At 39.3% G+C, this 25,297-nt stretch overlaps 1 protein-coding gene across 1 annotated transcript in view; it reads right to left on the minus strand.

The window, feature by feature from the left end:
* Nucleotides 1–24,526, minus strand: part of KAT2B (K(lysine) acetyltransferase 2B) — a gene marked incomplete at its 3' end in the record, with an annotated part of 28,592 nt that extends 4,066 nt beyond the window's left edge. Inside the window, exons 1-10 of the mRNA XM_010292297.1 lie at nucleotides 24,411–24,526; nucleotides 18,410–18,540; nucleotides 13,616–13,761; nucleotides 13,020–13,109; nucleotides 11,078–11,259; nucleotides 8,597–8,788; nucleotides 6,484–6,590; nucleotides 4,676–4,801; nucleotides 2,216–2,352; nucleotides 609–817 (exon numbers count right to left, since the gene is read on the minus strand). Coding sequence (XP_010290599.1) covers nucleotides 609–817; nucleotides 2,216–2,352; nucleotides 4,676–4,801; nucleotides 6,484–6,590; nucleotides 8,597–8,788; nucleotides 11,078–11,259; nucleotides 13,020–13,109; nucleotides 13,616–13,761; nucleotides 18,410–18,540; nucleotides 24,411–24,526 — 1,436 coding nt within the window. The remainder of the gene's footprint in view (nucleotides 1–608; nucleotides 818–2,215; nucleotides 2,353–4,675; nucleotides 4,802–6,483; nucleotides 6,591–8,596; nucleotides 8,789–11,077; nucleotides 11,260–13,019; nucleotides 13,110–13,615; nucleotides 13,762–18,409; nucleotides 18,541–24,410) is intronic.
* Nucleotides 24,527–25,297: the final 771 nt, after the last annotated feature.

Here is a 25,297-nt window from a genome sequence, read left to right on the forward strand (position 1 = left end):
CGGCAGAGACGTGTGATGACCTGACCACAACCCCCATTCCCTGTCCCCCTGTGCTGCCCGGGGGGAGGAGGTAAAGAAAACTGGGAGTGAAGTTGCGTGTGGGAAGAAGAAGAGCAGGGGGGAGGAAGGTGTTTTAAGATTTGGTTTTTACTTTCTCATTATCCTACTCTGATTTGATTGGTAATAAATTAATTTTTCCCCAAGTCGAGTCTGTTTTGCCTGTGACGGTAACTGGTGACTGATCTCTCCCTGCCTTATCTCGACCCACGAGACTTTTGTTATATTTTCTCTCCCCTGACCAGCTGAGGAGGAGGAGTGATTGAGCTGAGGAGGAGGATTGATGGGTACCTGGCATCCAGCCAGGGTCAACCCACCACAGTCCCACAACAAGAAGCCACTTGTCATTAATACAGCCACCAAGATAGTATGTGGGTACAATCCAATTAAACTGGCCAGGAGTTATGGGGGCTTGAAAAGATGGGAAAAGGGTAGCACAGGCAGAGCTGCCCTCCATGACACCTCAGCTGGCCCCTTCCTACACCACAGCCTGCAATCAGCACCAGGCTGTCTCCATCTCACCCACCAAACCCCTTTTCAGCCCTACTCACGGATCAAAGACCAAGCGTGTGATGTACTCCTTTGGCATTCGAGGCAGCTGATGGGAGAACACATTCTGCAAACCAACCAGCCACATCATGATCTTCTTGTTGGGCTTCTGGTTCAGGGAGTTGCCAACTACGTGGAACTCAATCACTCCCCTGCGCTCCTCCAGCCTCGCCGCCTCATCCCGGGCTGAGTGCGCCGAGAGGAAGTTGGTCTGTACCGTACAAAAGAGGAACAAAATCACATTTTGGAGATTTCACAGTCTCCAACGAAACAGCCTTAACAAACAAACAAATGAAACCACCTCTTTATTCCAAGTTATCTTTTTATAAAAATAAGAGCTGCCAATTACTACCTTTTTTCAGCAGGGATTTTTCAGGACCTTCAAATAAGCTGGACGTAAGTCTACACTACAGTGTAAAAGGTTTATTCAAACTTGTTTTGGTAAAGATTAGGTAATAACAGTGATGGTTATGACTCAACAAGTTCCAAAATCTCATTGAGGGACAGCATTCATCCAGCTGAAGCCTATGCCACTAAGTCTTCATATTTTCTTCAGTCTAGCCATCTCGGACAAAAGTGGTCGATTTGCCTACGCATATGGCAAATCACGTATTTTAATGGTAGCACAGGCAAAGTCATATTTTTTCATTTTAATAGTGCTTTCCACTATCTACGACACTATCGTAAGAGCCTAAAAAGAATATTTTAATTCCTACTGATTTTGCTGTTACGTATCTAGCAATTGCATCCATATATTTGAATAGAGATGAAATTAATACAGACAATTTATTTAACTTTTTTTTCCAAGATCATTTTACAATGTCAAAACATCTCTGCATGCACATACTGTTTACTCTTTAAAACAAGTTTGGCTGCCAGGTTTCTAGTCACTGCCAGCCCCAACAGCCAGACTGGCACAGCATTCATAATATGCAGAACCATCAGTCACAATATATAGTTTGAGTAAGAAATGTAGGTGGTTCCAAATTGTCAGCAGTCTCTAGCTAAACTTTGGCAAACAAGAGCTGCTGGCAAAACACAGCCTGGCGAAGGGAACAGAAGGAGGAAAAGTCAGGGGGGAAAAAAAAAAAGCATGCAATTCTCTACATGGCACAATTCTGCAATTCTGTTTGTTTCTCTTCCAGCAGAAAAAAAGAGCAACTCTGGAAGACAGAGCAAATAACCGTTTAGATCAGCCCTTCTGCACTAGACAGAGGTTTTAACTTTGGATCTTTCATTCTGCTGCAATATTTGAACCCCATTTACCTTGTCTTATGAGCTACATCTACGATTAACAATAAAGAGCGTACACTGAAACTGTTCTGTAACAAAAGTACCTTGCAAAATAACCTTCTTTACTATCACTAGTTTCCAAGTCTCTTTGCAAACGGCACACAATGCATTAGAAAATTCGTAGGACTATTCTCATGTTAATGATGTATTTCATCAATATTATTTGCTTACTTAATCATACTCTTTGAAAGTCTCTATTTTTCTTCCTGACAGCATGGTAAGTTTTGTGGACTCTTGGCTTATCATACTCTATCCATGTGGAACATTTATTGAAAACAGACCATCTGCAAACAGACCAGGTCTATATATTTCTCACCTCTGGCCCGAGCATTGCTGCAGGATCTGTAATTGTTGACATTACTTCATTGATTAACTCAATAGGAATATCTCCTACAACCCTTGGTCTTTTTGAATCCTCCAGAGAATAGGGTTCATTATTTTTTCTCTTTTCCCCTATAAAACAAAACCAGAATAAATTAGAACAACTAAACTGTCACAGACTAGCACTGTGAAGTCTAGCACTTCTGTTATATTCTTTAATTTGTATACCAAGTTGGGGATTTTTTTTTTTTTAATCCCTATAGAAAGGAAGAAAGAGGGGAAAAAAGACAATATGAACAATGCTTACCACCACTGCAATTTTGGTTTTGCACTGGGCTATTAGCATGAAGCAGGATAAATATACCTCTCCTTCTCCTATACCTCTGTAAATTCACAGTGAAACTATTTGCTTTTCCTTTTGCTTCAGCATCTTCTGCAGATATCCTCTGCTGCGGTCTCCAAAAGTCAGCGCTCAATACACAAATTGTAGTGCATATCTTTGGATGACATTAAATCCCATTTTGGGATTCACTGGAATTATGTATCCATTATAGATTTATTTCATCCTTTTTGTAAACCAAGCAGCATGTATGGTCTGATACATGACACATTTTGACTAAATAAAAATCCATATGAAGTTTCCAAATCAAAATATACATTAATTAACTGCCCTACTAACTGCAGACCAACATGTAATATAGCAAAAGCAAGTAGTTAAACAAATTCATGAAAGAAAACTCCACTAAGGACCAGTGGGTACAGTAACACTGATAGAGCCAGCTGCCAGCTCAGGATTTATCTAAGCAGCAAAGTGCCAAATACCAGGAAAGCACACAAACAGGAATATCACTCCATGGTTACCCTGTTCCTGTGTCATTGTCAGAGCCAAGATGCAGAATTTTGCCTCTGTGATCAGCACTTAGCAGTGAGATAAGTTGGTTTGGTTGGGGTTTTTTTTACACAATATTTTTTTACAAAATCCACAATAGCTTTAAGATGTTCTGAAACAACCAGGTAGTTTCAGGCCCACTATTTTACACATATGGTACAGACTGTTTTTCCACAGCGACAGTGCTTTACATCTATGAGGATCAAACTGTTCATTTCTCTTTTCAGACTTTCAAGCAGTACAATTATTTTCTTAACAATAGAATTTTATTGTTAACCTCCCTTCGTTGTGGAAACAGTTTATTCCTATTCTTTATTTCTTATTTTTATAGTTATTCATATTTAAATGGACCTTCCTTCTTATTTCCCAAGGGATTAATTCCTTGTTTTAAAACAGAATTTTTTGAAGCAATTTGTCAAAAGCTTTCTGGAAATCCAGGTACACAAAAACCTTTCCAAATGCTCACCACTTCCTTCACAGATATGTACAATTCATGAGTTCTAGAAAAGGCATGCTGAATTTCCGTATCACATTACTCACACGTTTATTCATTCCATTCTTACTCAGTTTATTATTTTTCCTTTTAGTTGTCTGAAATAGGAGAGTTACAATTGACAGTTTTCTGAATTCTCTTAGAACTCCTTTAAAAACTAGTTGTGCATGTGTCTTCTGTAGTGCTTAGGTTGTGCAGCTGAGGGCTGCATTCCAATGACAGCTCAGCTGCACAACTTAATTAATTTGTCAATTCCATATTTCTTTTCATAGTCTCAAAAAATACAATTCTTCTAGTGACTACTTACTACTCATTTTGCTGATCTGTAATAATAAAAAAAAAAATCTTCTACCTATTCCCACTTTTAAAACCATTTCCCAACTTGTGACTCAAAGAAAGCTGCAGTTTAGGAACCACCGTAAGTTCCTCTGTAGTGAACATCAAGGCTACGATTCCATTTAGCTTTTTCTACTTCCTTGACGACTTACTTTACATAAGCTCGTGATATCTCTCTGACCTACAAACTCTCTTGATGGGGTCATTAATCCTGAGGTGTTTGAAAAAGGATTTATTAGGAAAATTTATGCATTCAACAACTTTTTTCCAAAAAGAACTTTTTTTTTAACCTGACCTCATTTGGGTTTTAAATTTAACCTCGTTGGTGTGTTCGTGCTTTTCTTTATTGCTCAAATGTATGCAATTTCAGTACCTTGAACGATTAAAAAAAAAAATGCAATGGTCACTTCTACTCTGTCTTTATTTAAACAAAACCTTTTTTCATGGCCCATAATACATGTACTCCAAGTAAAGTGTTTTTCAACAATCCCTGACATCAGCAGAACTTTACACATTTTAATTGAATTTAAACAAATCTTTTTTTTTTTTTTTTTCCAAATACAGTTGCCATTTCTGCTAGTTAAACATTACCATAGTAGAGAAAAAGTATGTGTGTGCATGTCTTTTAGCAAAAACACCTCAAGGTCGCTATTGCAGAGTGAAGGCAACGGTCACCATATACTGCGACTACTGATAACATCAAGAGAAGCCCAAAAGCAAGTCTCCCCCTTCATTACCTAGGTTTGGGTCAAGGGCAGAAGAAACTTTGCAAGCAGGACTCATATTCCCACTGTTGGGCTGCTCCAGAGACGAAGGACTTGCACTGTATGAAACAGATCTTGCAACAGGAGGAGGATTGATAACTGCAATGGCATTAAAGTCAAACACAAAAAAATCAGGACATGGAACCCACTATGGAACCATGGAACTATGGTGCTGACTGAAGAACTTCACAAGGAGGGACCCAACTTCACACCCACCACCTGCCAAGTAACAGCTAATGTTGCGCAACAGAGCGATGCCACCAGTTCACAAGCAGAGACATTAGAGCTTTATCTCAACATATTTTTCTAAACTTCTACCTAACGAGGGACTCTATTACTGCTGGATGACAGAGTTAGCTTTACTTCACTGCAAATATCAGGCTTTATTATTCTGCAGTGCTGAGCAGAAGCTACGAAAACAAACTTCCTTCATATACCTGCCAAGCCTGCTGGAGTTAAGCCTCATGAAAAGGCTTTTTGTAACGGTCTATTGAAAAGTAAAATCTCATCATTCAGCTTCAGCTGTCCACTTTAATAGTGTTCAAAGACTGGTTGGACAAATCAAACTCAATAAAGGGAGAAGTTGTTACACCAGTTAAGAGGATGAAACTATTATTTTAAAAAGCCACAGACTAACGTCTCTCTCTAATTTTTTTTTTTTTTAAACATTCCTCCCAAATCATCCAGTTTTCTTTTATAATCAGGACTTTTGGCAAACAGGTGGGGAGTTGAGGTGACAGCTCATAGTCTGGACACCTGCAGTCTTTCTCTTTGCATGCCTTTATGCTGGTGTCATCACTAGCAACAACTCTTTTGTGCCATATTCCTGCCAAGAATCCAGTGCTTAAGAGGTGCACATTAAAATGAAGCACTGAAAAAATGTATATGATAGAATGAATTCTGAGAGCAACAGGATTTTAGAGTTGTAAGGAACTTGTGCCTAAGGCATAATTCACCAGTTCACGATGCAGACCAGGAATTTCTCACAAAAAAAGCCTGTAACTGTCACAGTGGAATTTCCCTACTACTCTAGGAAATTCACTATCAGATAAAGTGCTGACAAGATGGTTTTGTCAACTGATAATCAATAATTGTTTCCAAATAGTGAATTGTTACAAAATATTGGATTAAATACCTCTAGTCTTCCTAAAATACTGAAAATTTAAGTCAACCCCTGAGCTGCATGAATGGATTTTAAATATTTTTGAGCATACAGGAAGAGGCGAAGGGGAAAGTGAAAGAAAACAACCATTAATGTCTCCCCACAATTTTAGGGATGACTTACTAGTACCCTAACTGAGGAAAAGTGAATAAAGCTGCAGGATAGCCGATGAGGCACATGAATAAGAAACAAAGCAAGGAAAAGCTTACAAAAAGAAGAAAAACAAAGGCATGTGTGCAAAGGCAATGGGACACCTGATGTGGAAGGTCCCTACTTCCCGCTGCTAGGGAGTCAGAGGACTGACCATTCCCACCTGCCCACATTGAGTGCACTGTGCCAGCTGAATACTCGGGTGATTTCCCTCAGCAGCCAGCCTGCTCCACTGGCACCTTCAGTTAGCTGGATTCCATCGTCAAAATGTGATCTTTATATGAGGAAGCACCAGAGTGTCAGAGACCTCTGCTTACTCAAAGCGGACCGATTTTGGTACAGCCTGCTATTTACAAAGCTGCATCTCCAAGCCTCCTTAGAATTAGATGAATTCTTTACAATTCATCACTTGTACAGGTTTATCTTTATATTCAGGTGCTCCCCTAGACCATCACTAAATGCAAATTACCTGTCTGGATACCCAGCTGGCCAGTTCGGGAACTAGACACCATGAAATCCTGATCCCAAATGGGAGAATTCTGGCTGTACACTTCTTCTTCCAGCATTGACAGAAACCTAGGCACAAAACCAGGTGAAATATTAACTTAATAGGATCATTCAAAACAGGTTCTTTTTCAGAATAAGCATTTGCAACTTTAAAAATTTAAAAATATTTATTGATTCAGTAGAAAAATGCTGTTGTCCAATTCCTTTAAAAAAAAAGAAAAAAAAAGACACACAAAATCACAGGCCACACTGGACATTAAGTATCTTAATTCAGTAGAGTGCTTTCACCTATGAAAATTCATCTTTGATTATAAGCAATATTTATGTAATTTGCAAATGCAGAAAGAAACAGTTAGAAACTACTTTTACAGAACAAAATGGTGCACTAATAAGAAAGCTATGAGTTGATGCATGCCAAGGTACTCATGTTATACAATGACAACGAAATACGTCTATTTTGATAAACCAGTGTTTTGCAGATGCACTTGCTTTCTTGACTCTTACAGATTTATAAAAACCCAGTGTTAGTTATTAAGAATGCTCTTACGAAGATATTTTCATTCCCTTAAGTGTGCTGCTGTAACATTTAATTGCACGTTTGTGCTTGCATAACGGTATTTTTAATCTTACTTTGGTACACTTACAGAAACAGTGTGATTTTAAACCTCTCTTAGCGTTGTTATATGTCAGAGAAATTCCACAGATCAGACTATCCAGCACACCTGCCTTTGCAGGGCTAATATATCAGTTCCCTCTCAGAAGCAAGGTAGCTGCTTATCTATGTTGCACAAACGGGGTTTTCAGACCAGGAGTTGACGCAGCACATTTTTACTCTCTATAATCACCTATATGTATAGAAACTGTCCAGCTGAAACCAACAGGACTGTTGAGTAAGACTTTCTTGAAGGGGATAAGGATTTTCAGGATCAAGTCCTGCTCTTGTATTTTATATGTAGGACATTGATACCTAAGCACTGCAACGTGTGGTGTTTCCCGCTATGTATACAGCTGGTAATGGCTCAAAAAATTTGTCATAGCAATTTGGCCATCTGTGATGGAGCAGAAGCACAAATTAAACAGTCTATCCCAGAGACAGTTTATATTTTTCAAAGTGGTAACAGGCACTATTAATAACAGTAGGAGCAACAAATCCTGGACCTACCCAGCTTCAGAAAGCTCATGTTTTTCATTCCCCCTGAGCACTAACCCACTCTAGCCCCAGACAACAGCTTGCACAGCACCAGTGCCACGAGCTCTCCTGTAGGTTCAGTTCCTTTGTTTCTAGGAGGGACAGATTGTTAAAATATGGGCTAGAGAGCCAAGCCACCCTCACAAAATAAGGGTATTTTTCCAGTGATACACTATTCTAACAGGAATCATACAACAAATTACCCAGCCACCACCACCTTCCTTAACCACCAGTAAAATGTTTGACATTAAGGACTGTCAAAGTTGAGCATGTTTCAAGACAAGTCATTCTCTCCAATACGTAATTACTGTTGTTTAGTTGTGAGAGACTGTCATCAATATTCCAGTACTGAAACAGGTAGCTAATAAGAAATTCATGTGTTTAGGATCCACTGATGCAGCTTTAAACTAACCACTCTCTTCTTTTTCAAATGAACACATCTCTTCTGGGGGTGGGAGGACTACTTTGTTCCCTATTACAATGTTGAGTTAAACTGAAATTCTTAGGTGTATATAAACTCCAGTACAACGCTCCCTTTTTTACTGCTCCATCACAAATGCAGAAGCGAGCATGTTTTTGGAGATCTGGACCTATGTTGCTTCCAAGGACTACAGAAAAAGAAAGTAAGTGACCAACAATACCTGCTAATAGGCAATAAGCACAATCCCCCAGCAAGATGAATAATCCTTTTTATAAAGGAAAGCTCTAGGATAAAGCAAAACAAGTGGTTGTGTAGTTCAAGCTATGGCAGAAAAGAAAGCTGCAGGATCTACTTGTTACTGGAAAAAAAAGGAGAAATGGTTTTAAGCTGCAGGTAATTTTTCCATTTCAATGCCAAAGTTGCACACTGGTTAACCTTGAATGCAAGCACATTGCGACTCCTTACTTGGGAAAATGGGTGAGGATTAGTGTTCGTTTCTCTTGAGGAAGCTTGTCTTTTTCTTGCCTGGCCTGCTCCAGCAGCTGCCGCCTCATTACAGTAAAAACAGAGCGAAGCAGTGTCCTACCAAAAACCTGGGTCGTTTCATACCGAGGTAGACTGTCACAGAACTGAGGGACGTTGCAATAACAAAGCCACCTGTAAAGGGGAAAAAAGCCAGATAATTATCACCATCTAACATATGAATTAATGCAATAAAACCACTACCCACATCGTTTATAACGCAGATGAGGGCTATATGACCATATAAATCAGTACCACATCAAGTCTGGACAGAGTTAAGCAGCATCTATATTGCCCAGTTTTTAAAAGCAATGACAGCCAAGTACTTTTAAGTCTCCGTATATTCTTTTTCTCTGCAGTCTGGTTTCCACAAAGTGCTCTTGTTCCAGACAGTAATCATAGATCACATAAAATTCCTGTTGGTGTCAAGGATTCTCTCCACAGCTCATTCATTCAGCCTCCCACATCTCCTGCCTGCAACTCCAAACACCCTGAGCCTGGCCCATTTTCCCCTCTTTAAACTTCTGCATTCTCCCACAGAGAGGTGAAAGAGGCAACCCTTCTAACTATCTCCACCCCAGTCTGACTGGACTCCCACCCTGCTCTCCCACCAGCTGGCTTCTTCCCATTACACCCTGACACGACACTCCTTCATTTACCAGTAACTCCCTCTGTAATGAGTTTAGTACATATGGAAATATAGCATGTCGTGTTACTCCTCTTGGAAAAGGTATCATGGTACTGAAGGGGTAGATCAGGAGTACACTGACTATGTAGGTCACGATATCTGTTAATTTTATAAACAAGATTTCAGTATCTGCATGAAAGTGAACAGTCAATGGTATCTGCAGCTTTAACAGAATCAGACCACAACCATTATGAAAGCTCCAACAATTAAAAAAAAAAAGTTAAGAACTGGATGCAAACAGACTGCTGGATCCTGCACTGGTTTTCTCCCAGAAAGACCCAAAGTACAGCCAGTCTCAAACGCTCTCCCAAACTTTCATGCCTTAATCTTTGCAAAACACAGGAGTTGCAAAAGAGTTGTCAGATACAGATATTCACGGACCTCTAACTCCCTGTTCGTGGCTGATAAAGCACACCTCTCGACATAAGGATGCGTGTGAAACACTGATAGAGTTTCACTCAAATCATCAGGTCTTCAAATGAAGTTGGTGACTGCAAGAATTCACGAGGTGCACCCACGGCACACAGGGGCTTCCTCAGCACCCCGAGCACTCCCTCCAACGCTGTGGGGGGGAGAAGCTCACGCTGAGGGGTTAGGCTAGACAGAAAGGGTCAGCACTTTGGGTCGGCAGAAGCCTTAGGGACTGCAGGCAGGAAAGTTTGAGAAACAGCAAGTAACAAAAGGATTAACAATAAAAGTCACCACCCAGAGCCAATGCTAGCTATTGATTCCTAATAAAAGTTGACTCTAACCAACCCTGGCTATCTGACATCTTTATCAGAAACAAACAGACAGCAAAGACACACCAAACATGGTCTTAGGAGCCCCATGGATTATCAGTAACTGTCCTCTACGCCAGGTAGTTATTTCAGGTGACAGATCATCTGAGAGCATCCCAGTCGGACACCGATGCAGCACAGTCTGCTGTACCAGCCACAGTCTCAACTCACACCAGGATTTGCTGCTCTCCTTCACCTTGCTCGGTGAAGGAGAAACTCTGGCTGTTTTTCAGAGGAAAGGCCACCAGAAAAGCAGGCAGAAGGCAGCGCTCATCCTCAGCCGGGAAAAGTGTCCCTGGCTGTTAATGGCACATTAACTGCTGCCTCTGTGCTAACTGAAAAAGGCTTTGCAGTATTGTTATGAGAGAAGAAAAATTAAAAGAGACTCAGTTTTTTATCCTAGCTCTCTTCCCCCAGAGACTACGTTATTCCTTTGAATTCTGACAATGTATTAAAAGGTCGTAAAAAGGACTATCATTTTAAGCAACCTAATATTATCTATTCACCACTTAGCATTGAAGCACTTACAAAATTACTTTACTTTTTCAAATATTCCATGATTTGATTTCAAATTGTGATGCTTTGCAATGCTTAATGTTACTTTTTTTTTTTTTTTTTTAAGTTGAATAACAACTTGCCTGAATTTTTAGTACATGAAACGAGGATCTCGCATATCTTAACAAGACCGAGAGCAACTCTGCAAACACAGGACATACAAAAACGTTGTTACGGATGTTCGCAACCTCTACTCCCTGTTCTTGGCTAACAAAGCACACCTCTCAAAACACAAGGATGCCTGTGAAACTCTGACATAGTCACTAAAATCACCCGATTTTCATATAAACTCCATGACTGCAAAAATTCACAAGGTCCACCGATGGTGTACAGGTACTGGTGTATTCCTGAAGCATGTACCTGCCGTATTTGTAAGCAATACTTAAGCAAAAGCAGCATTACCTGGTATAATTCACTTTATACCCCGCAATATCATCATTGGGTGATCTTAGTCTTCGCTGAGAAGGTGTCTCCAGGTGCCAGTAGTTAATGCGGTTCAGAAACATTTTAGCCAGTTCCACTATCGTTTGCCTTTCCTTTGAGGGCAAGTGGCTAAATTTGTACTGCACAAAATTATTCACACCCTTAAAACAGAAGAAAATTATGTTTAATTATTTAGCGATAATTCTTGTAGGAGTGTCCTTGAACATTCCTCACTCTATGTTTATTAACCCTGAACTCGCATTACATGGGAAAGAAAACAAATACTGGAGACCACGAACAATTCCTTGCTCAGCTACTCGTGCAGCCACCACAAGCTGGTTCCCCTATACACAGCAGCAGGTACCTCCAGCTGTTTTTATTCTATCCACCTCCAGCAGCTGACTTAAAGGGAGAGAAGGAAAATTCTTTATTTTTCCTTGCCTCTCAAAGTAAAACAACTTTGTCAGGGAACGGAAAAAGATCCAGTAGGATTTCTTCTATATGCTCACATATGCACTATTTTGCTGATAACCATGCTGCATGATTTATTTCCTCTGTAAACCAAGTATCACCTATAAACCTCTCCAGCCACTTTTCAATAGTAGACTAGCGCTTGCAGACTTCTAATTAAGTTTGAGTCTACACATCATATTATTTCTTCAAGAAGTGCCAGTATTTCACAAGTATATCCCCTCATTGCACTTTGTATACTGCCCACTTTAAAAAACTACTGAAGATAGTTAAAAAGTGTGACTCAAAGTGCTGTAATTCATATATATATTGTAAATCAATTATAACACTGCTTGTGTTTATTATTGTTATTATTTGCTATAATTAGCAAATAATTTTCTGTGATTGAGTCACTGAACTGCTAAAAACAGAACTGAAAATATCAGTCTATTTTAAGGGAAAATGATTTCAAAATAAACTGTAAGAAGAGTTACCCTTTCATCTCTACACTTCACTTTCTTAAGCAAATTGAACAGGATGAAGAATGTAATACAAATTGTATTGTACAAAACCTTTTTAATAGCATATTTTAAGGACTAGGAGTGTATGGAGATTACATACACTTATTCTTTGTTTATACTCAAACTAAAGAAGATCTTAAGGCAAAGATTTCCCAGAAATTCAGCAATAAAGTGTTTTTATTTCCTAAATTATAAGAAGCAAGAGTTGCAAGGAAATAATTACTGCACCTAACAGTCTTCACATTTACAATATCCTGATTAACAACAGAGCATCCATTCATCCACTGATGGGAAAACATCGAGCTCCTGTTTCGGCGAGGTATGCGAGCCTCCGCACAGTCTCACTGGAGCTAATGGGCCCACTTGTGTGCCAAAAGTGCATTCTCAGGAGCTTGCTTAACCAAAACCTGAATTTGTCATATGTTCTTTATCTATTGAGAGTTACAAAAGCCTCAGTTATTCTTTGCTTTTTGTTGTGTACTCTTTGAAAGAGAAGGCTATGATCTCACTGAATTGGATTGTAACATTTTCATTGATTTATAGAAACCAAGTGTCATTTTAATATTGGATTTCAAAACTTCAACAGCATTTTTCATCACTTGAAACAAAGAAAGATTAGAATTGCCACACATAAACGTAGTATTTTAAGTTCATTCTCTAAACCCACAAAAAGTCCGTTTCATTAAAGCATAAGATGAGTGATAAGAGAAGTGAAATAATGTAACTATTGTACCAACGAAGCAGCAGCAGAAGTCTCCTACAGTCCCCTACTTTGTCCTAAGTAATACACAGAAACATCTGCAAACTGCCTAAAATGCCATGTTTTCAAAACCAGTGCCTACATTTACAAAAGAAAACCCCAAACAACAAAAACGCAAACAAAACCCAACCCCCACCACCACCAAATCAAAAAATCCCACACCAACCAAACCCATGTGTTGACCGTTTACCTGTTCAATGCTAGGTTTCTCAAATGGGGGACTTTCCAAAGATCCTTCTACTACAGGTTTTCCCATCTGTAAAATGCACTTCCTCAAAAGCTGTTAAACATATACAAATTTTTTTCAATTAACATATTGGCATACATAGGGTCAACAGAAGTCACAGGTACACAACACACCGCAAGGGGTGCTGAAAATCTCCTGGCTATACACATACTTGTTTAGTCATCTAAATTTATAGCTACTAAACTTCCCTGTGAATTCACCTTCTTTGAAATGCATAGTAAGAGGCTCCTCTGAGCAAATGTAGGCAGCTAAGTTACCATTTATGTCAACTGACTTTTCCCAATGTGTAAGCGAAGAGGGTAAGGCTTGCCGGTTACCCAGTTTATAAATGGGAGTCAGGGTCAGCTCCTGAATCATCTGGATGACTTTTGGAGTAAGATAAGGTACATTGCAAGCAGCACAACATCCAGCCCGTAGTTAGCCACTAAAGAAAAAAAGTCTCAACAGATAAAGTCAATACATGCATGAGGGGCAATGAAACTGGCTTACGTGTTGAGAGAGTGAAAAACCTGAGAAGATACTACACGTGTTCAGCTTACTTTGAACAGGTAGAAATAAACTTGCTTGGTGTCCGCATCTTCTTCTTTGTGGACACAGGTGAACAGATATTCCACATCCAATACAATCCCCAGGAGCCTATTCATTTCTTCTTCGGACACGTTCTCCAGGTGAGACACATGAGTAGCTAAATGAAATAAAAATCCAAACCTGTAAAAAGCCTCCTAAGAGAACCGATAGCACAAATATTCCCCACAGTATCTCAAACTTGGTCCTAATGGTAAAGGCACTGATCCTGTAACAACCCATTTGAACAGAACATCTTATCAGAGGTAACTGAAATATACGTCACATCTGAGCAATTTGTAAAGGTAGTCCAGGGGTGGTAATTCCCCACGGCAGAGGAACAACGGCTGGTTGGAATCAACAGTGTCTGTTAACACTTAAAACACACCACACAAGTCCTGTCTGTATTAATATGTTGCAATATGTAAGTACATATATTTTTGTCCAAGACCTATGCTTTTGAGACAAAGTTTCTTAACTGAAGAAAATAAATCCATAATTCCCATAAATTAGGTACTCCAGTTGTTGATACAAGTAGCACATTATTCCATTAAGATTTTTTTTTTTAAAAAAAGCTCTGTAAATAGACGTTTTGCTTTAAACTGGACATTACTGGCTAAGTCTCATACTTTCATACCATGTAAAGCCAAGCTATGCTTAGTGCACGCTATATTAACAAAGCTTTTGCAGATTCTGCATATTCATTTGTTCAGAAGTTTACAAAACAACACCTTTCAATGTAACATGATTTCCAAGCAACAAACTCCCTTTTATCATCTCCAAAGGTAAATACAGTTCCACTCTGTAATTTTCAAAAGCTTGAGGTTTGTACACATGAAGGGGGACATTCATTTCACGCTGGTTTGAACAACGGGCCCCAGAAAGAGAGATGGCAATTTAAAACAAATAGTCGATTCCCAGAAAAAAAAGGACATTTGCATTACAAAAAGCAATGATCTTCGCTGACTCCAGGCCAATATACATGGTATGCATATCCTTTCCTCTGAAAGGACACGCAAATATCCTCTACAAGAAAAGGAAAATCTTTTAAAAGGTTGGGCATATTAGTGTTATATCTTTTAATAGCCTGTATCAATGTTTACTTCTTAGATAATTATTATACAATTTTAGATATGCCAATGTGGTTAGGACCAGTAAGAAATTCACAGCATAAATCTGATTCCTTACGGGGAGAGGAACTGGGGAGAAATAACACTTAACTTGAAAACAATCATATTTATTGGCCACCCAGAAAAGATGGTTTGCTTTGGAAAGTTTGGTATGACACCTGCCAATTTAAATTCAATAAATTTGTGCAGCTTCAAGTAGAAAGGACATCGTGGCTTATAACGTTCAAAAGATGTCAGCAATCATTTCCACTTAAATGAACATTTATAATATAGTCTCTTAAGTTCTGAGCATATGCGCAGAACTGACAGGGGACAGTCATCATAGGCTTTCTTTAAGGACAAATATTCAGCATTCTGGGCAGAATAAAACTATTTCATCTCTGTCCTTGAGCCAGATATGAAGGTTTCATATTCCCAGCCGTCTGTTCTGATCTTGTAAAAGTAATAAATTCCTTCCTAGATGAGCATTGCATTAGAAATTGATAACATACTAACGAAACCTCACACTCAACAAATGAATAAAACATCAACATTCTTATGAAGCCATTTCCACATAGTTTCCACAACAATACTGAAAGTTACTTTGCCTACTTACTGGCCATACTTTATCGTTTTATTAAACTAGAGAATTGTTACCCATACAGTGAATCTAAAAGTAATACGAGCATATTATCAGCATGTACTTACTACCGGTTACCATTTACTATTAAGGCACCAACGTTTGTACACCAGCCCAACAAACTACCTTTCTTCAGACGTTAACAGCCCATTCCCAAATTCTTGTGGCCATTAGTAAACATTTTATTAAAACCAAAGCTTTAGTACACTAACAACACATACTGAGTTACTCTTGACTAGAGTTACACAGTCCCACTCATCTGCACTGCCCGACTAGTACATCCTTCTTCAGCTGCTGTTGTGTTGTCAATAAATTTTAAAAAACAGTCACAAGTATAGGTTTCTACAGCATACAGAAAACGACAGCAAGCAGAAAGAGTAAGGCCAATGCAATGATATGAAGACCTGAAAAATAGCAAGTTAATTATTTTTGTTGTGCCACTTCAAGAAGCAAGTACTTGAGTGTATGAATTAGGAGCAGTTGGAAAACAGACTAATGCAGAATGTGTCCACAGTCTACCTCAAAATCAGTGTGTGCATAAAAACACTAGTAACGTATATAGGACAGGCAAACTAAGAAACACCCAAATACGCTAAGTGAAAGTGCGTAACAGGAACCGAAGACAGTACTGGGAAAAAAAAGAGACTGAGTGTGTACGTAGTGTACTAACACATTAATTAACTAGTTTTAAAAGTGACTTATGGCTGAAAATGTTTACCAACAGGAAAATGCACCTTGTAACACAGGAGAAACCAATTAAATAGAAAAGAGGAAAGAGCCTCTGACTACATAAGACCTGGTCTTGAGGCTGGTGGAGAGTGCACCCAGTTCAGCACCCAATGCTGAATTCAACTCAATTCAATTCAACTCCCAGCACGCAATTCAAGTCACCACTTCATAGTGTTATGGTAGTGATCAGATACAAATCCCAAATAAAAGAATTATTAATTAAAAAGCCAGTATAGAGCCAAGCTGTGGAGTTGAGCCACAAATAGAAGAATGCAAGTTGTAGGCAAGTAGACAGAATATAAGAGAAGAATACAAAAAAGAACAGAAGTTGTAGGCAAGTAGACAGAAATAAGCTGGATAAGCTAATATGCACCACCAAACAGATTTATACACCAAAAACTGCACAGGCTTGAAGATCAAACCATATCCCCAAAAAGACTAATGCCTAGCATTACCTTTGAAAGAAAATAATCAATTAAAAAAGGCAAAAAAAACACCCAAACATCCTACATTTTACATCCAGTATGGCTTTAACCAGTAGAGGAATTTCTACATTTCTATTTCAGCGGCTCTCCAAGGAAGAGAAAATGCAGTGCAGATGACAGCCTGAAGCCTGCACACCTTGTGGTCAGTCTCATTTTAAAGGCATTCAGCAGAAAAGCAGGAACACGCTAATTTAGAGGAGATGAATAGGAAAATTATTTTGGAAAACACCACTGAAAGACATATTTTTGCCAGTAGTACGAGGAAGCAGACAGCAACTCATTTCAGTTATTTCAAATGAAACATCCTCATTAGCTGCAGTCAGCAGAATAAGAAACTCTACCTTTTCTAAAAACAGCAATAAATAAAAATACAATTTGTCCCATAAGGTACATTTCACAGGTACTGGTTTTACAGTACTGGTTTTCCCTGGTTCCCTAGCTAATGAGTGACTGAAGATTTTTTAGTAGACCAAAAACAGCCTCAGCCTTTAGAAGAGCTCATTTTTTCTACAAGATACATAGCATCCAAAAATTATCCTGAAGAACAAGGAACTGACAGACACAACATCTTGTAAGATTTAAAAAAAAAAAAAAATTTTTTAAAAGTAAAAACCTCTTTCTTTAGAAGCCAGGAATCAAAGGGACAGGTAACACAAGCTACCCTAACTGCATAATCAAAAGCAGCACAGAGAAGCCGCGTGATGAAAGGTTGAAACTAACTTGGCTAAGTGACCAAACTTTCTGTGGTACTATGCATTTGTTACTCTTCTCCTGAAAGCAAAACCAGAGATTTAGGATATCAGGAAATCATATCTCTGCTGAAAAGCCCAGAAATAGATCAAATGTAATGAGATCATAAAAAGAAAAGCAAACAGAAATAGAAATAAATCCCAACTAAAAAAAAGTATTCCACACAAAGTACAATATTATTTTCAAAAGTAAAAAAGTAAATTATCTATTGTTAAGGTTTTAGATTTCCTTTTTCTTACTTTACTGTCCTAAGTTTTGGACATCGACAAAAATTAAATAGCAACTGCTTCTTTTCAATTAGTTCTGAATTTTATTTTAGCTCAATTTTTATTCAGTATTTGCTAATGTATACAGAAAAAGTCATCAGCGTTTATTTTGGATAAGCACAAATTCTTAAAAAAAATAATACAGTGATTCACCACTCTTTTCCAGGCTGTGTGTGTAACAAATCATTAATTATTATTAGTCTGGAAAAACAAAAACAAAACAAAACACAGCAGGATTTAACAGTGGATTTTGAGCAGTTGCTTCCAAGATATGCAAGCTGGCTGCACAATAACTTTGGTAATGCCAAGATGTACAGTAAGTACCCCAGTCTTATTGTCTGTGACATGGAAAAGGCACAGTTCTTTTTGTAGGTCAGAGTACCTGCTTTAACAACGTCCAAGAATATTTTATAGTTTTTTCCACAGTAAGAAAATGTAGTACAGCCTACAGGAGAGAGTCACTCACGTTGTACCTAAGGCAGCTGACAGATAAAACAATGTGAGGTTAATCCATATGTTACACAAAGTACTAAAATTGTTAAGGGTAGCTTAATAGCGCTTTTGCGTTTTAACAGCTTAAGATGTCTGGGTTGTTAGAAGTTGTACCTTAGTTCAATTTCTTCAAAACTCATTTTAGGATATTTCCGACGTATTTTAACCTGTACTGACATTTAAGTCTAGTCGTACCGTAACCCCCATTTCTAGGTCTTGGCAGGGCATCTTGACTTCCGTCTTGCAAGACGCTCCCGGGCGTAAGCCCCGCGACGGCAGGAGAAAGGCAAAGGCTTACCCAGCGCGTGGCTGCAGCTGCGGCAGGGTTCAGCGAGGCTGGCGACCGCCTGCTGCAGCTCTGCCCGGGGGGGCGTGGGAGGCGGGTTGGGGTTCTTCCAGCCATTGCATTTACAGGATTCTTCAGCCTGAAATCAAAGCAAAGGGGTATTGATCAACAGCATAAAAAAAACCAAACAACACAAAACAAAAAAACAAACCTACAAAACAGGAACTTGCTGAAACGGCGTTATTTCAAAAGCAATAAAAAGTAACATTATTAATTACACGTTGGGTTTTTGTTTTGTTTTGATATTTTGGGAGGGATTTTCGGGGTGCTTTGTTGTTGTTGCTTTGGTTTTGGTCTTCTATCTACCACACAGCTAGACTTTATTTTCTAGAAATAGTCAAAAATAGAATAGTACCCCAAAAAGAGATTAACATGGTTCTGGTAAACAAATTGTGCTCAGAAAAATATATATGCAAACTCTGGCCACTAACCTTTAGAGAAAGTCCTCACTGTAGCTCCTATATGGAAGAAGCATTCAAACATTAACTGGTATATCAACATGTCATGGTATATCATCCCACCTCCGAGACAGTTTTAATGATTTAAACACAAACAGGTTATAGAATCATAGAATCATTAAGGTTGGAAAAGACCTCGAAGATCATCAAGTCCAACCATCAACCCAACACCACCATGCCCACTCAACCATGTCCCAAAGTGCCATATCTACAGATTTTTTGAACACCTCCGTGATGGCGACTCCACCACTTCCCTGGGCAGCCTGTTCCAATGCTTGACCACTTTTTGAGTAAAGAAATTTTTCCTAGTATCCGATCTAAACCTCCCCTGGCGCAACTTGAGGCCTTATCAGCTACACCAGCAACAAGGATTCAGGCAACTAAAAACAAGCCCATGACAACCCAAGTAGGGTTAACTAAATACTGAAATAAGCAAACAATAACTGCACTATTGGAAAAAGTCATCCAAAGCAAGGCTTGGCCACATCATCAAAAGCAACAGATGCCAAAGACAGTGACTCTACCCATGAAACCCACTGCTTAACCTGGAAAGTTTATTTATGCTCACTGACTGAGAAACACCACCAGTAGACTGCAGCTAAAAGGAGTGATCATGAAGGGAGAGGTTGTGACTTGGGTAATCAAGTTTCAAATAATTCAGAAGTTTGAAGTACCAATTCTAGTTATCCAAAGAGCAGCTCTATAGGATGGGATTTTCTTCTGCATATCCAAAAGATCTCAGTTATTTTGATGGTAAAGTAGTTCTAACATCATCCATACTCCTATTTGAATTAGAATAAAAGCGTGGTTTTTCTGCTGTTCAGAGATATCTGTGCACTGTAACAAGATACTCATGAATTTGTAGTGCAAAGACCTCAGTGAGGAAAGTATGCCAACTGCTGCATAATATTTGTGACTAAAACAACCTCAGTAGAAAAAATTGTGACGTTAATATATCCAGCACTAATGTATCATTTTTCAAAACCAATTCTGAATATGTTTAATGCAATCTATTTCAAGAATCTATTTCATTTTCCTTTTACGTTTTCAAATCCCATCTTACCTAAGGAAGAAGCACCCAGGAGAAGCAGAAAGGATCAGAGCTTGACAGCTCCTAAAACTGACAGCATTGTAGATTGGTGGTAAATTGTTCTTCCATTCTCATTTCAATATTCAGCAACCTGAGCACCAAGAAAACCGCTGCCTGCATTTTGCTGAGCACCACATTGTTTTTACCATCTCTAAAGCTTAAGTCTTAACCCAGCTGGGCTCCTGGCCCCAGGTCCCATGGCCTCTGCCTGCGCCTGGGGCGGTCTGGCAGGTACAAAGGGGTGTCAGTGGTATTTTCAGCAGCCGGAGCCACCAGGATGACTCAGAAATCCTCCTGCAAATGCCCAGAAAAAAAAACACTTTCACATACTTCCCTTGGAAGGGGGACAACCTGCATTGCCTGAAGCCCCCGGCTCTCCCAACTCACTGCGTGGGTGCAGACTGCCTGCCACCCCGTGTATTTATAATGTGGCATCAGGGAGGTTTCTGAAACATTTTTTTTATTTTTTTTAAGTCTCATAAAATGCAATCTGGATAGATTTATGGTGAATTTTATGTTATTTTTCTATCATGTTTTCTCTGAGTGATATGATTGGCAGAGAAGTGAAAAAGGCCTGATGTTATTTTACAGCAGAAACCTGTCACATTTTCACAGGCATTGAGCCAGTTTTTACTTTTGTTTGTTATCCAGACCCAGAGGACCTCTTCAAAGTCTAATAACTTGAAAGAGATCAGTGATTGAGTGACACCTGTGAACCAAGGACTGCCCTGGCACAGGGACTTCGGACGTCTGTGACATGCTGTGAAACTCCACTTGCAATTAGCATCTAGAGCTAGCCAAAACCGATGGCGAACAAGATAGCCACACTTGCTTCGTGGGGCGGGCAACGCTGCCATCAAAGTTTTTGCAGTCAAGACAAAACTTCTGTGCAGAAACCGTCACAGAAAAAAAACTGTCAGAAAATGCGATTATTGCCAAAGAAAATTCAAGAGACACTTGTAAAGAAGTCCTCAAACAAAAATTGATTGAATATTATTTTAGGGACATAAGATTTGATCCTTCCCATGCAGCTGTCCAGACAAATGTTCAACCCTGTAAATTACTGACATAATATCATGCTTGTTATTAATTGCCTTAAATCATACCACAATAAAATATGTCAAAAAAAGCCAACCCTCAAACTAGACAGAAGCTTTTTGAGGATTTTTTTTTTCTCCAAGAGGAAGCAGTATTTCACAGAAGCTCACCACATAGTGTTTACTATCAAGCCTAAAAACTATAAACAGTGAGTAACTACATAAACTTCAGTGTCACACAATAATTAACAGCAAAGATGCAAACACACAGATGTACGAATGGTGCTAACGGCTCAGTTAAACTGCCAAAAGTAAATATCAACCCACCCACAGAAGAATAAAAACAGCGTGTTCAGCGACAGATTTTTTTCTGCCCTCAGTAGTATTTCCTCGCCAGATCTTTTTGAAGCAGATGTTAATTTGTATTGTTCGGTTTATTCCAGAGACCTTTCTCAGACAACTACGGGGGGCGGGGGTCGTTAGTCTCGCTATAAAACACCAGAATCACCAGAAATGTGCTGTTAACCAAGGAGAAACACAACTCGAGAAGGTCCTCTTTAAAACTAAGCTTTCATTGTAGATGTTGACAGTGCAAGTATTTTGCAGTGAATACGCAATGTGCATTCCTCAGTGGCTTACATTGCCAAGTTGTTCCAAGTCTTCCACAGCGTTTTGTTCATTCAATCCCTTCTTTGACGATCTTCAGCTTTTTCCTTTCTTTCTTCCTTTTTTTTTTTTAACGTCACTCATCTGCTTTTCATTAGAAAATAAAGTATGGCTTCACCTCTGCAAAAAACTTAATTTAAGATCAAAACAGTTTTGAGGGGAGGAAGGGAAAGCAGCATTTGTGCTAGTACGTCCATTCCTTGTAGCCTTGTTTTCTGGGACGTCTGCAGAGCTGCGATAAAGCCAGTGGAGAAAGTTGAGGACTTCTGCCCTACTGAAGCCTGCAAAGCAATGACTGTCCTCTTTGCAAGCCCGGGGATCACAAATACTGCATCTTCATCGGCAGTTTTTAATAAAATTGGATGAGTGCAGTATAATAAAACACAACAATTGCACACTGTTGCCTGCCCACCCCAAAAAATCCAGTGCAGAAATTATGTACGTTTTGCACTGTACAATATAATTTCAAAATTTTTTTTTTTTTTGACCCCTTCCAACGTGGAATGTTACAACGTGGGAAATCAAACTGTCTGGTAGCTCTGGGCGGCGAAAACTGCAACTCTGGACAAACTAAAGTTACTGTTTTCTTTAAAATACTGAATATACTGATAGCAGGTCAAAAACGGACAGTGAAAAAATACAGCACATTTTAACACACGTTGATGGCATTTTTGTTGAAAAAGGAAGCACCTGAAAGTCACAACATTGTACATCTTGGCCCCTTTCAAGTGGGTTTCAGGTGTCTAATTAATAATGAATAAATGAAGAATGTTACAGTAACTTATGGACTAAAACATTCCTCCCCTTTTCGGATAGTGAAATGACCATAGAACCCGCAAACTTCAAGCTAACTTAGTTACAAAGTAAAAGATCCCAGCAGGCTTAAAATTGAGTTTCAAAACAGCTGTTGTGCTGGGCTCTTATTTCCAGCTAAAAATCATACAGGTTGCCCTGTCTGGTAACTGAGATGCAAAGCAGACTCAACAGATTATATATATATACACACAACATTACAGACCTTTCTATTTCCAGCAAGTGTAATTACTCTAGAAAAAAATATTCTTCCTCCCAACACAAAAGCCATGCAAAACACCCTGTAAGTTTTTTCCTGCAAGCAACAATCTCAATTTGATGCTTTTAACAAAGAACATCACACAGTCCATAACAAACACATGAATTAATTTAAAATGCATATTTTTCCTACTCAAACACCCAGTACCCAGCAACCAGACAGTTAGACACTGCTTGGAGAGCTACTCACACCCATCAGGAAATTAGCTGACCCATTTGTCTTTAACAGTACAAAGTAATCAGTTCAGCTCTAAGGACATGTTCTTCATTTATTGATCAATCCAAGTATTTTATTCCTTCTATTTTCCAGTTTCACTTACAGAATAGATGTAGGCTACCATATAAAGCTTTTATTAATAATAGGGGCCCAATTCCCACCATGTAAAGTTAATGGTAGATTTCCTATTTAATTTAAAAGAAAATGCTTTAATTAGGCCTGTAAGACATTGTAAAACATATTGACCCCACTATGAAACTGATTGTAAGAAAGCTTTAGATGTCCTGTAAGTCACCTACACACTTCTGCAGAAAACGGCATTAATACATTTCCAGATGAGCTTCAGGGAGCTGTACTCACACCATACAGAGTCCAGGAGTAATACAGCCAAGTCTGCCTCATCTTAATCTGCCTTTATGAAAGTCAAGGAGGGGAAAAACCCAAACATTATCGAAATGGTGGGACATTATTTATCCTATGAACTCTTTTTATGTGTAGGAGCAGGAAAACTCCATAGAGGTCAGTCTAGGATGAGAAGTGGGACAAAGTGCCTCTACCAAGGGTCAGCAGCTGGTCTGGAGCCTGGGACCCAGATTTTACTTCAATCTCTGACACCTGCTCACCTGCCACAGGGCCTTGGCCAAGTCATCTCAACATAATCCTTCTTGCTCTGTGTCCATTTTGTTTATCTAAAGCACAAGGTCTTTCTTCATGGTGGTACTACTCCCTGCTATTTGTGCAAATGCCTTAGGCTACTGGGCTCTAATTATATTTATAAGCATCAAGGCATTACTGTAAGATACATATAATGAGAAATAACCAATTTTAAAGAAAACTTAGTATACTAAAATAGTACATATTTCAACTTGTTTATAGGAAAACCTCCCAGTGGGATTGCAGAGAGAGTTGTATTTTCACATACTGTAAACCAACTGGGGAAAAAAAGCCAAGGAGACTTCCTCCTACATCTTCATTAAATATATTTATGTGTGTAAGTCACACAGTGCTGCTTTTATATAAAGTGCTGCAAGCTCGCATGCCTAATGCTCAAGTTTCACACTGGACAAAACCATAACGATGTATGTAGCCATTCATACATGCACAGATACAGCAAGTGCCAAATTAAAAACCCCACACAGCATACAGCACTACTGTGTACTTCCAGAAGTCGTGAAAACTGTGACAATCCCCAATATATATATCTCTTATTGTTCCAAAAGCACTTTCTTCCCCACACACACTAACTTTGCCATTTAAGAAGTTTGGGGGACGGGTTTTGGTTTTTTGGTTTTTTGGGGTTTTTTTTTCACACAGAGGAGCCTGTTCTCTCCCTTCCACCCTGACCTTTTCTCACAGGGGAAAAGGTCAAGCGGAGCAGCTCAACAGCTACAACTCTCCTGTTCCAATTCTTTATCAGGAAAAATAAACCCCACATTTCTTTAGTCTGGGCAGCAGCTCCCTAAACTTCACTCTCATTCTGCTCAGAATATGTTCACACTGCAGATGTCTTTGCCAGCAGTCTTTGTCCATGTTTCCCATGAAGAAAAGGGATCACTGAAGGAGGACCAGGAGATCTGCCTTGGGGACCAAGTACCCTACCCCAGAGCAGCACCTTCCACCCTTTTTCTGCTTGGCATTTCTGCTGTCACCAGTGAGACTCACCCTCTTCACAGCCACCAACCTTTCCATCTTCTTGTGTTGCTGCTCTTCAACCCTAGGGAACACATGCTCCCTGCCACTACTACTCACGGCATTTCTGAGGTTAAGTTCCTAATAAATTCTGCGTGCTGAATTTCGCAGTGATTTTTATGTGGGAGAAGGTGATCGACACTAAGGGTGCCATTACATATCTTCTGCACTCCAACTTGTACAGCTCTATGTAGATTTACACAAGATTCACGTATGGCCACTACTTGAATGAACACAGAGGTCCCCTTCAGAGATGACACCATCTCCAAGGGGTGTTTGCCTTCTCTCACTCTTTTGCGCACACACAGAGAAACGCAAAATAAATGGAAGAGAAGCTGCAACCCAAGGTAAGAAAAAGTTCAAAGTTACACTCTGCACCGCTACAGGTTTTTGCAATCCACTAACAATACGAGACAAGCAGTGTAATTTTGGAGCACCTGTTAGGTGTTCAGGAAGAAAAATAACACATCCTTCCACCCCGCTCCATCCTTCTCCCTTTTCCCACAGGAGAAGCCACTTGGTTGGTTTATGAGACTCCCTTCTGCCTACTTGCTTCTGTTTTGAGACCTGAAAGCAAGCTGCCTGCCTCTGACTTACTGAGGAGAGGTGAAA

The sequence above is a fragment of the Phaethon lepturus genome, unplaced genomic scaffold, assembly GCF_000687285.1.
Source record: "Phaethon lepturus isolate BGI_N335 unplaced genomic scaffold, ASM68728v1 scaffold20268, whole genome shotgun sequence".
NCBI lineage: Eukaryota > Metazoa > Chordata > Aves > Phaethontiformes > Phaethontidae > Phaethon > Phaethon lepturus.